The 13,506-nt window shown below is 44.2% G+C and overlaps 1 protein-coding gene across 1 annotated transcript in view; it reads right to left on the bottom strand.

Annotated features, from left to right (window-relative positions):
- SMCHD1 (structural maintenance of chromosomes flexible hinge domain containing 1) overlaps positions 1-13,506 on the bottom strand; it is a 238,536-nt gene that overhangs the window by 76,698 nt on the left and 148,332 nt on the right. The window contains exons 26-27 of the mRNA XM_078777400.1: positions 11,700-11,860; positions 5,382-5,488 (exon numbers count right to left, since the gene is read on the bottom strand). Coding sequence (XP_078633526.1) covers positions 5,382-5,488; positions 11,700-11,860 — 268 coding nt within the window. The remainder of the gene's footprint in view (positions 1-5,381; positions 5,489-11,699; positions 11,861-13,506) is intronic.

Below are 13,506 nucleotides of genomic sequence, written 5' to 3'. Positions count from 1 at the left end.
CTAGGTCAAACTTCCAAAATCAAATTTTCATTCAATTGACTAAAATTTAACAGCATTTGCATATTGCCTCACTGTATTGGGAAAACATCTATTTGTGAGGTCAAAAGGTCAAAGGTCAACTCTAGGTCAAATTTCAAAAAGCCATTTTCAATAAATAAAAAAAATCAGCACTTTTCATCCTATGAAAAGCTTTGATAAAGATCGTCAATTGTAATCTTGATGAAATGGACAATTTGCTGGATCAAGGGCAACCTTTTTTTGTCAGGGGGGATGGGGGCGGGTTTGGATTTTGCAAGTATCGGGCTCTGCATGACATCTTGTTTGTTCATTAGTTCGTACACCCCCTCCTCCTCCTCCTGCAAGTTTCGTTCTACTGCTCCACTTTCAATGTGCCGCCTTCTGACCTCCGCCACTGCACTCTTTCACAAAATGAGACTGCATACCGGAGAACAACCACCAATGGACTGATGCATTACTTCATTTATCTGGTTTAGTACCTCATGCAGGTGGCACTGTGAAAGTCCAATGTTTCATCAACCTCTTCCCTCCAGACCATTTCTGCTGCCCACCGCCATCTCATTGTCTCTTTCCTTTCTACCTGTGAGCTTTCGTAAAACCACCGAGACTCTTTATCCCTACAACCTGAAACGAAAGCATTCAATCCCCCCTCATGCTCTCGTACATTTACACGTCCTCATCTTCCTCATCTTATCCAAACCTTTCAAAGCAAACCACCTGAACCAAATTTTAACGCTTTAAATATATTTCAAAATGCCAGCAGAGATCTACTCCGAAAGAAGAAAGAATCCAAACCGTAAAGGAAGGAATTTTAACAATGCCCAAGCGCATTTTTTACAGCACGGACCAATAACTTCCACCGTAACTTACGTCAGCATCGGTGTGAAGTGTCGGGAAGATCATTTCCCGTCCACAATGTAACCGACAGTGAGAATGTTTCCATGTGTATTCCACTCTTTTGCCTTTCAACGTTTGGACCATAACATCACCAGCAGAACCAAACAACAGGCTTCAAATCGATTAAGTTACCCTTCGACGTGCAATGAGAGAACATTATTTTGGAATCAAAAGACATAATTCTCCTGAGCCAGGTGATCAGGATCCATGTTGGACTCCATATTAACACCCCACGACCACCCGCATCCCACACTCCCAAAAAGTGGAAAATCAAGTGTATTTCTACATAAATAAAACTAGAACGGCAATCGGTAGAGAGCAAAACTCCGCCAGGCTGAACAGGTTACGTTTTGCATCCACCGATAGGTCGGATCTGGATTCGGACTTGAAACAAAATCGAATTGACTTGTTCTCGTCACCTAAACAACTCGTCCACATGGTTGTGTCATAGTCCATCCACAACATTTTGAGATGTCATTTTGGCTCCATGTCTCAATGGTGGGTTCCAAAAACAAACTGTTGAGTCTGGTGGTGGTATTCACTGTACCGAGTGCCGTTGTAGTTGTTGTCGTGACTGTGGATTGCGCACTCCTCCCATGGCCTTTTAAATGGTTCCTGCTGTCGTGCAATAATAGACGTTACTGTTGGACCCGCTACATTAAAGCTTGAGGTTCCGCATCTTCTTCCTAAATCCCGGAAACACTGCCTTTGAAAACAGGCACGTTTGTGATTAAGGGGGGGGGGGGGGGGGGGGGAATCTTTGTTACAAATGAATAGATTACAGGATTAGCTGTTACAAATAAATAGATTACAGGATTAGCTGTTACAAATAAATAGATTACAGGATTACAGCAGACGCTGTTTAGAATGAAGCCTTACGGATCGAGAAATCCGTCTCCTGTTATACAGGGCGAGTCAGAAGTCACGCCCGATTTCTGTATGTATGTATGTATGTATGTATGTATGTATGTATGTATGTATGTATGTATGTATGTATGTATGTATGTATGTATGTATGTATGTATGTATGTATGTATATATATATATATATATATATATATATATATATATATATATATATATATCTGTCAGTTGATTGTTTGTTTGACATTTGTATTACAGTGTACAAGAAGGTAGAAATAAATGAATGACATGTTTATCTAACCATTTATTCGGGGGAAAATTATTACGGAAGTGTACCAAGCTGTTTTACTTGCAATTTTCAAAGTGCCCTCCCTCGTGATCGATGCACAATTGCAGCCGAGCAGGCACAGAGTGGCACACACGCTTGCAGAGTTTGATATCAATTTCCTCAAACTTTGCAGTGATTTGAGCCTTCAATTCCTGAATGGTACGAGGCTTTTCACAATAAACAAGGTCTTTCATGAGCCCCCAAATAAAGAAATCTGGAGGTGTAAGGTCTGGGGAGCGTGCCGGCCACTCGATCGGACCACGGCGGCCGATCCACTTTCATTGGATCGGCGAAATTGGATCCACTTACACTTCCGTAATAATTTTCCCCCGAATAAATGGTTAGATAAACATGTCATTCATTTATTTCTACCTTCTTGTACACTGTAATACAAATGGCAAAGAAACAATCAACTGACAGATATATATATATATATATATATATATATATATATATATATATATATATATATATATATAAACAGAAATCGGGCACTACTTCTGACTCACCCTGTATACAGATGACAACGGATGGATCACTTTCAATGAATGACGTACATCTAACACCTGCAGTAAAAGAAAAATCCCTGCGGTGAATCTGAACAAAATACATTCCGGAGCCACCGGCATCCATAAACGGAGAAAGCAAACAACCAGACGATCCTGTGCATGCGGAGTCACGTCATTACCAAAGCCAGCATCACATTTATGCATGAACGCACATTTTCCACATTTCTGAAACGTCCGAATGGAAGCTTTTGATTTAAGCATCAGCTCGATTTGTGCCAAACACTTCAAAACCCGAGATAATTAGAAAACAACAGATGAAGGATGGAAGTATAAAGTCTGCAGCGCATAAATCACAATCAGGATGCTCGTCCTCAAACCGAGTTAATTTAATTTTACCAGCACAGGGTCGAACAACAACTTGCAGACTTCGAATGAGGAAGCAATCCGATATGAAGAGCGCAGATATGTACACAAAAAATATCAATATAAATCAAATTTCAGGATTGTTCGGCTTATCAAGCGAGTCCTTCTCCCCATCCACTCGCGCCCCCCCCCCGCCCCCCCGAATTCATATGTATCAAAATGATAGATTCTTAACACTTTTCCCAAGGATTAAGGTTCACTTAGGCCCACACAGGGCAGCATGGAGCAATTCAAAGTAGGCAACAGGACTGCGCTGTGTATGGAGGTGTATTTGCACAGTTCTGGCAGCAGGCCTGTGCGGTATTTCCTGCCTCTGTGAAAGCTGCTGTGCCAAACCAACAAAGAACGACATCAAACATGGGTTGGCGTGACATTAGGCCTCTCAGAATTACTTCGTGCCGAAGCACAACCTCTCTTGAGGAAGTTCATGACCTATGTTTAAGTGGGGCCAGAAATAGAAGTCAAGGCAAGCATAGCATAAGATCGAGAAAAACACACATATACACAAACACACACGCACAAACAAAGGCACACAAAAACACACGCACAAACACGCACAGGCATTTCTGCCAAGTTGGCTGCACAACCGGAAGCCACGGGTTCTGAGTCAGGGGTCCCAAGGTGCAGACAGTCCACCAGTTCGCCAATTTGGGCAACAGTTTCCACAAGGAACAAAAACACATTCAACATTCCAGCTTGAAGAAATGTCATAAACTGCTCGTTGTTTACAAATCAAAAGAAAATCAACATCGTTCCTATTAAAGGAGTTAAATAAAGGTTTACCATACATTCAGAAAGGGGACAGGTGGGGCTAACATAAATATTTAAATTAAAAGAAAGCAAAGGGGCGGATGTGAAAGAGCAGAGATGGTAGAGGAATGTAGGAGCTAAGGAGAAAAAAAGGGAGAGAACGTTGACAGGAGGCAGGAGTGAGGGGACGTTACTCGTGCACTTGTGGGGGACAAAGAGGGACGAGGATACTAAAAATCGATCATTTTTTGTGTGTGGAAAGAAATATCCCTCGAGGTCAATGTGACAAAAGATCAATTAACGTTGGGATTATATTCTGCAATGGCTTTGTTTTGTCGATATCAAATAAACAGCTCTCTCCTTAGAACAAACTCCATCACCAGGTCTTACGGATTTGGTCTCCGAAGAGCTAAAATCATGTCATGGCGTTGTAGCAAATCATTAATTTAATAACGGGCACATGCGCACAAATATTAAAAGTAATATTAAAGTATTGACTTCTTTCATATGTAGCAAATGGCTGCGGGTAGTTGCTGGGGATGCAGCTGTGCCGTTGATGTAGGGGCGCTTGTCAGCTAGAGCAGGAATGTGGATTTTGTTCAGGGTGCCGGCGATAGCTCGCCTACTCTTTGCGATGGACACCGCGGCATCTTTAACGTCCACCAACTAATGCAGACAGATGGGATGCCCAGTTTAACGTCTACCTAAAGGACGGCACACACACTGATGCGTCGGCCGACATGTGAAACTCCAGGGTGACAGTTTGAGGATGCGTCGGGAATCAAATCAAGGCTAAACAGATCAACTATGAGTATGCATACCTCTGGATGACCCTGTCAGCCTATAAATAAATTAATAAACTAAAGCAAATCAAGAAGTGTGAAATAAATAGTAGAAGAAATGCGTTTTTGAAAAAAGAACAGCTCAAGCAATATGGCGCCACCTTGTGCATAATTCACGAGATTCCTGCCTGGAAATGGAACAATCCTGCCTGGAAATGGAACAATCCTGCCTGGAAATGGAACAATCTTGCCTGGAAATGGAGCAATCTTGCCTGGAAATGGTGCAAACCTGCCTGGAAAGGGAGCAATCCTGCCTGGAAATGGAGCAATCCTGCCTGGAAATGGAACAATCCTGCCTGGAAATGGAACAATCCTGCCTGGAAATGGAACAATCCTGCCTGGAAATGGAACAATCCTGCCTGGAAATGGAACAATCTTGCCTGGAAATGGAACAATCTTGCCTGGAAATGGAACAATCTTGCCTGGAAATGGAGCAATCTTGCCTGGAAATGGCACAAACCTGCCTGGAAAGGGAGCAATCCTGCCTGGAAATGGATCAATCCTGCCTGGAAATGGATCAATCTTGCCTGGAAATGGATCAATCTTGCCTGGAAATGGATCAATCTTGCCTGGAAATGGAGCAAGCTTGCCAGATAATGGAGCAATCCTGCCTGGAAACGTGCATGTAGATGAAAGCCACATATGTAATTAATATCATCCATCAATTAAATTATCCATCATCCATCAAAATTACTCATAGACATGCAACGTAAAAAAACATTCGGGTCATTTTCATTTGAAAGATCATACATTTTCATGATCATTAAACTTGGATTTTCTGAGTTTCATGAAAACGTCCCCTGGTGGTATGTCACGCATGTTCGAACCATCCTCAGCAACAACGTTGATTTGAACCTCTACACACACACACAAACAAAAAAAAAAATCAAACAAACGACTCACTGGATTTCGAGGAACAGAAGCATGAAAAAACGACTCATTCACAAAAACTTTATCAGATGGATTTTTACAAGCAGCTGCAACTGGTATTGTTTAAAGGAACTCGCATTCTGCCAAAGTGCAAGCTTCCATTGGCTAAGCATTTGCACAAGTCCTGAACCCTATACATCCCCTCTTCCCACCCATCCCTGCCCCAAATGGGTTTTCATTCTCCATGCACATATAATTCACGATTTCAATCAAATTACATGAAACAATTGGAAAGGACCAGATCAACAGTGCAGCTCGAGGGAGCACACTCACCTCTGGGTGTTATTCCCAGCCCGACTATAAACTGTCCTCCTGGTACTTTGCAGGCAAGGTGTTTCATCAATTAGTGCAAGGTTTCAAAAGGGAGGTTCAAAGCAGGCTGTTCTGCCTGCTCTCATGTGTTGACAAAAAAGATCCCATGGCACCTTTATAAAAAGTAGGCCAAAGTGTGCCAGCACCTGAGCCAAATTATATATTATGGCCCGATCTACAGTGGACACTATCAGCAGTCGAGCCGCACATGCCAGATAAACTAGCAATCACCCAGCCAGGTACTATATATCGATATTAATATATATCATTATATATATATATATATATAAACACATACATATATTGTTGCGGTTTTGAGTTTTGTACAATTAAGGTTAAATTTCCCCCTCATAGTTAGTCACACAACAACATGTAGCCTCATTTGTAGTGCAGTTATTTCTTAGTATGTGTGAGAATAGTCCTTTTCATGTGTTAGTTTTGCGTTGAGTAGAATAATGAGAGTTAGGTTTCCCTTGGTAGATGATGCCTTGATTGCGTTGGTTTTTGGCACGAATTAACACGAGGCAGGCCTGGCAAATCGAGGTAGGGACCGAATGTTTTTTCTTTCTTTCTTGTATACAGAGTCGAGGCTCGTGAAAGAGCTAACATTTATCAAACAAACAAATCCAACAAACAAGCAAACAAACAAAGTATATAAAAAAGGGACCGGTCGACAAGATGGGGAGAGAAGGGAAGGAAGCACACAAACACAACATTTGAGAGCAGGGACATCGGGAGATGTGTGGGAGGGAGAGGGCCCGGGGGGAGGCAGGATAGGCATAAAACGCAAGGACACCAAGGACTTCCAGGAAAGAAGTCGGCACCTCAAAAAAGTGGATTTGGGGTGAAATTAGCGGGGGTCGAAAAGATCAAGGTTTTGGATTGGGGAAGATAAGACATGGTGGTTAACAGCCATTTTAAAGACCTGGAGGGAGGAGTGGGATTGAAGAGAGTGAGGGAGTTTGTTCCAGAGGTAGGAGAAAAGAGGAATGAAGGAGTGAAGGGGAGCAGAGAGTCTTGACTTTGGCAGTTTAACCATAAGAGGGTTGCAGGCAGATCTTGTGCAACCTGTAAGAATATTTGGGGGACAGAGCCCAGAGAGCGCTGGGGGAGCTAGACCGGAGAGGAGTCGGTAGAAGACGGAAAGACCACCAACCTGCCTGCGGTGAGTAAGTGAAAGGCCCTCGGAGATAGCGTCATCGTGGGAGATTCCAATGATTCTGAACGCTTTGGTTTCAACAGCGTGAAGACGAGCTAGGTGTGAGGCAGGAGCACCAGCCCAGAGGGGAGAGCAGTACTCCATTGAGCTGCGGATGAAAGCCTTGTATGTGGTGAGGAGCTCAGGTGTGCCAAGGAAGGACTTCGCACGACGGAGGATGCCCAGTCGGCGACTGGCTTTGGAGGCCAGCTTGGAAATGTGGTTTTCCCAGGAAAGATCATGGCAGATAGTGAGACCCAAAAGCTTGAGTGACAGAACTTCTTGGAGAGGATTATTCAGAAAGTAGATGTGAGGGTTGTCCAGTCGGTCTTTTCGGAGAGACATCGTAAGAGTGTGAGATTTGTCAGGATTGAAAGACATGTTCCACTTGTTTGCCCAGTCTGTGATTTTGTGAATGAGGGCGGCAGAGAAGCTGACGGTAAGCGCGAGCCGCCAATCATGGCTCAAAGGGAGTGGCTGCGGCAATGCGTCACAGGGCGTGGTTGGAACGTTTCGAGAGGGCCAAGGGGGTTGGCCATATATAACCAGTTGAGCTAAGCCCCCACAAGCAGAGTTATGGGGAGAGGCGCTTGACGAATAAGGCAGTTCTTATGGGAGCAGCGTTTTTTTTTTTGGTTTTTTTTGTGTACAGAGTCGAGGCTCGTGAAAGAGCTAACATTTATCAAACAAACAAATCAAACAAACAAGCAAACAAAGTATATAAAAAGGGGAGCGGTCGGACAAGATGGGGAGAGAAGGGGAGGAAGCACACAAACACAACATTTGAGAGCAGGGACATCGGGAGATGTTTTTGGAGGGAGAGGGCCTGTGGGGAGGCAGGATAGGTATAAAACGCAAGGACACCAAGGACTTCCAGGAAAGAAGTCAAGAGTCACCTCAAAAAAGTGGATTTGGGGTGAAATTAGCAGGGGTAGAAAAGATCAAGGTTCTGGATTGGGGAAGATAAGAGATGGTGGTGAACAGCCGTTTTAAAGACCTGGAGGGAGGAGTGGGATTGAAGAGAGTGAGGGAGTTTGTTCCAGAGGCGGGAGAAAAGAGGAATGAAGGAGTGAAGGTGAGCAGAGAGTCTTGATTTTGGCAGTTTAACCATAACAGGGTTGCAGGCAGACCTTGTGCAACCTGCAGGAATATTTGGGGGACAGAGCCCATAGAGAGCTGGGGGAGCAAGGCCGGAGAGGAGTCGGTAGAAGACGGAAAGACCACCAACCTGCCTGCGGTGATTAAGTGAAAGGCCTGAGTATTGATGAGAGTTACGAGATCGGAGAAAGACGCGCATGAACCAAGTATAAGCGCTCGTATTAAAGTGAAGCTCGGTTGAGCTAAAAGCCGAGCCGCTAATGCGTTGGGTTACGTGAGTGATAGCACGCTGGTGACTCGACGCGCTGGGGAAAGCCGCCGAGAGACGTGTATATTCCTTCCCAACTTCCTGCCTCATCTGCTGCCTTTTTTGTTCGAGAGATGCGCTACGAGGATCCTTCCACCGCCTGCTTGCCATCATCGTGGGACGTGCTGTGACCGAGGAGAGCCGGACGGGGCGTTCTTGGATGACCAAGTCGGCGCGTTTCGCCTGAACATCATCCTGCCTGCATTTCCCCTTTGTGAGTGTGACCAGGCCCGAATCTGGGATTAATATAAGATTGCTTAAGTTCTGCTCTGTGTCTGCTTTCTACCGAATTGTACATTGTGTAAATAATAGTAATTAAATCCTGTTATTCCTTTATTTGATCGTCCTTGTGTTTTCCACCATTGACTAAGCGTGGTACGAAGAGAACCGCTCTAATCGGGTTCCAATACCAAGATAACTGCACGGACCACGTGGTACGCAATCCGCTCGGTGTACTCAAATTACACGTGGCTCATGCGAGGGAGGCTTGCTTCCCCGCTTCCTAGGCCGCGCAGGTATTTAGGTACGTGCGAGACTTGGTCCCGAAACCCTACCTTGCGTTTAGCCCGGGAGGGGCGTTTCAAGTCTCGGTTACGCCGGCCCAGAAAGAACAAGGGGCTTAATATCTCCCCTTGGTAAGGGTGGTGGGAAAACCGTAACAATATATGCATTTATATATATATACGACAAGTTGGGTCAACCAAGCAACATTGGGTATTTAAACTTGAGTAAAACATTAAGAAGATCGAAAAAGAAAAAGAGTTGGAGTACAGCACAGCAAAGATGGGCCAAATGGCCTAATTTCCTTGTTTAAAGACATACTGGACCGTGAGAAGACCACTTGCACTCAGTGCAGTCCCATGGAAACTGTGCATCATTTATATTTTACTTTCCATTCTGCATATAAGAAGAACCACCTTCAGAGGTCATTTTTCCCCGCAGAGCAGGGGTTGGCCTTTTTCAGGCACCGTCGTCCCCTTTTTTGAGGCAATGTTTTATGGCCGGATGCCCTTCCTGCCGCCAACCCTGTTGTTCACCTCTTGTGACACACAGGGAATTACCAGTAAACTGGTACTCAATTTGCCGACCTCGGAAGGATGACAGGCTGAGTCAACCCCCCTGGCGTTAATTCAGCGATCGAGCAGGATTCGAACTTAGGATCCTCGGATCCCAAGCCGGCACCCTAACCGCTAAGCCAACACCAGGCTTCTGCATATGAAATATATACTTGGAAAAAAAAGAAACGCAAGTTGATAGACGCATTTTTTAATGTGCATTGTTGTGCACAAATTATCAATGACAAAGATTTGTCATACCATTTTAAGCACTTGTATTTTCAACCACATTTCTTGAGCGTCTTGCCTCACTGAACCACTACAATGGGGGTTGAATGGATTTTCAAACAATCACTTTTTGTGGCTTCCAAGGCTAAATTGCATAAGAATGTTGATGTTCCTGTGGTACTAGTGTGGTAGTCTATGGTCCATGGAGGCTTGAACCGAATTCACTCAGCAGACGACAATGCCACGACGAAGTCAGTATGACCGGGCCCGCGCAATTGGAATGCTAGATGCGGGCATCTCAGCTAGGGATATGGCCGCACATCTCCAAGTGCACGAATCAACCATAAGCAGGCTCAGACGTCGTTTAAGAGACACTGGAAGTGTGGTAGAGTTGTTGGACTTAAGGTTAGTTGTTGTTCGGGTTAGGGTTAGGGTTAGGGCTTGCGTTTCTTTTTTTTGCCAAGTATAGATATTGCAATGCAAGTGGTTCCATTCCCGACAGAGAATCGGCTTTGACATCGGAAGCACGAAGGTGCAAGCCAAGCTCCGCTCCTCTCCTCACCTCACCCACCAATCTGGCTTGAGATCCGTTATTTCGTGTTATAATCTCAATATTTTTTTTTTAATAAATGAAAGCTTTTCTTGTGACGTTCACCATGTGTTTGTGAAAATAATGTGGTGGAGCAAATTTTTGGGCAATTGGTCCAGGGGTACGGCTGACGGACGCACACATGCACACACGCATATGTGCATATGCTAATTTCTGCCACTCTATTTCATTTTACTTCTCTTATTCATGTTGAAATTATTCAAGCATACTCTTTCCTGGAATGGTTTTCAATGAAACAAACAAAATAAAAAACAATATGTGGTCTTCAATTTATCAATGCATGTCCTAGTGTCCAATTAAATAATTAAATGGATCAAAACACTGTATAGTACTGTATAATGGGACTATTATTCCCACGTCCGATACTGGGAAGCACGTTGTATTACAATTTTACTGGGAAGAAGCGGCCAACTTTTTGAATGCTCTCACATGCAAAAACAATCGATGAAGAACCAAACGCGTCACATGTGGTTGGCTCAATGACAACTGGAGCATACCCCGAGAGCATGCACATCTTATTATAATCGCCACACAGGCGGATAATTCACGACGAATTCAACTAGAATGGCACTCGCAGAGCGCACACCCCAGCCAGGCTAAACAGTTTATTTTGTATCCCACTGATAGGCCGGATCTGGATTCGGAACTGAAACAAAATCTAATCTGCTTGTTCTTGTCACCTAACCAACTCGTCCACCTAGTTTAGTCATAACTCATCCATAACGTTTTAAAATATCATGTTGTATATCGCTTTTGGCCCGATTCTTCAATGGTGAAGAATCACTTACAAATTAAATAATTCTCGCATCCGAATCCATATTCAGATCTTCACCGAAACCAAATCGATTAGTCCTTGTCACACACACAACCTGTCCACCAGGTTTCGTCCAAATCCGTCCACAACCTTTTGAGATACCCTGCTATGTATCGGTTTTGGCCCGATCGCCCAATGGTGAAGAATCACTTTAAAAATTCTACTAGCCGGATTCGAATCCGGACTTTCACCAAAATCGAATCATTTCATCCGTGTCACGTACACTACATCTCTGCCAAATTTCGTCCGAATCCGTCCACAACTTTTTGATATATCTTGTTCACAGACAGATAGACAAACAAACAGACAGACAGACAGACAGACAGACAGACAGGGGTGAAAACAAAACTTCCATCCACCTTCGGTGGCAGAGGTAAAAATCATTCGATACATCGAGCACCGTGACAATCCACCGGGTGTTGTGCATCACGTTGTTATCCGAGCAGGTGCTTGTACTAAAATCCCATATCTCGTGTAATAGGATCCCAGGTTCAGATCCCATGGAACATCACTTGCCTGGCATAATCTCCCCGGCAACGAAGCCTCCCTCCTCGGAAGTAAAAGTGAGCTCGACCCTGATGGGCTTGTTGGGGTCGAGAGAAACACAGATAGCCAGCGGCGGCGCCTCCAGCACATCCTGCCCCAATGTTGCCCGTGCTTGGAGCGTATAATCCCCACTGTGCGGAACAAGGCATTCCACAGGTTGAAAAAAAAAAAAAACATTTGGTAGGAGACCATTAATAACAGTTCAACAATGCTCATCCAAAGGAGTTTAGATTTTTATTTTATTTATTTTTTTGTATACAGAGTCGAGGCTTGTGAAAGAGCTAACATTTATCAAACAAACAAATCAAACAAACAAGCAAACAAAGTATATAAAAAGGGGAGCGGTCGACAAGATGGGGAGAGAAGGGGAGGAAGCACACAAACACAACATTTGAGGGCAGGGACATCGGGAGATGTGCGGGAGGGAGAGGGCCTGGGGGGAGGCAGGATAGGTATAAAACGCAAGGACACCAAGGACTTCCAGGAAAGAAGACAAAAGGCACCTCAAAAAAGTGGATTTGGGGTGAAATTAGCGGGGGTAGAAAAGATCAAGGTTTTGGATTGGGGAAGATAAGAGATGGTGGTGAACAGCCGTTTTTTTTGTTTTTTTTTGGTTGTTTTGGTTTGGTTTGGTTCTCTAATAAAAGGTTCTCCAACTTTAATTGACGTCATATAAACGAACACATCTTCTCAATGAAGAAATATCCGACCACGCATATTCCCATCACTCGGACAGATCACGAGGTGGAGGATTGCAGTCAATATTCACTTGGACAAACAACAGGGTTCATAGAACACCTTACTCTACGCAGTTTTGACAAAAAGGAACATGGGTGGGGTCTGCGAGAGGCAAATTTGATTGGTCGTGATGACGTAAAATGCTGTAATATTTTGTCCAAGTCCTGCTAAACAGAAGGGTTTTGGAAGGACTTTTGGAAATATAAACAGTAATTCAATTGAAATAAAATAACGACTTGAAAGTTAGAAAAAGAAGGTTATCGGAATTTTACCGCCGTTGATGCAGCGTCTTTTACACCACCTGATTAACACTTTACATTAGTGCTTCATGCCTGTTGTTTGTGTCGTTCACAACGTCGCTTCAAACAGTAAGTTTCCTGTTTGGAATGATTTTTTTAAAATTTTGATTGCCAGGCAAGTGGGCAGACTAAAATCAACACCTTACTCCTCTGTGCGCACACGCAATCGGAACAAGATTCCGTACTATTTGCCAAATACAGAGCCAAAGTACTGATAAACTGTAGGTTCGTTTTCCAATTCTTGATCTGCTTCGTGTTCAAAATTTTGTTGTTGTTGTTGTTGTTGTTCTCCTCCACCTCCTCTTCCCTTTATAAGCAGTAAGGTCCGATGGCACCAAGGCCCTGCCCTTCCTCAACCACGACACTCCTCCACTCCCTTCTGTCCTCAGCCAACCCTTTCCACTCTCCACCCACCCCCACATTACTGTATCCCTCTTCACACAATCCTACCATTTCAACCGTGGTCTCCCTCTATTTCTCCTACCTTGTTCCCTCAATCTACTCTGTCATTCTCTCTTCCGCCATCCATACCAAATATCCAGCCCATCTCAGCCGGCATTTCACCAATCTCCCCCGTCAAGCTCATCTGCACACCAATTTCCTCCCTCGGTTCATCCATTCTCCTTCTGTCCACCCTTTCCAATCCCACAATCCTCCTCACTCAGTTGTTCTCACAAACCTGCAGACTCTGTTGTTGTCTCTCTGTCAGTGTCACCATCCCCACATAAAGGTAGGGCGGC

This window comes from Myxine glutinosa, chromosome 5, assembly GCF_964187855.1.
Source record: "Myxine glutinosa chromosome 5, kmMyxGlut1.1, whole genome shotgun sequence".
In the NCBI taxonomy this organism is placed as follows: domain Eukaryota; kingdom Metazoa; phylum Chordata; class Myxini; order Myxiniformes; family Myxinidae; genus Myxine; species Myxine glutinosa.
This window is presented reverse-complemented; position numbering and strand designations above follow the sequence as displayed.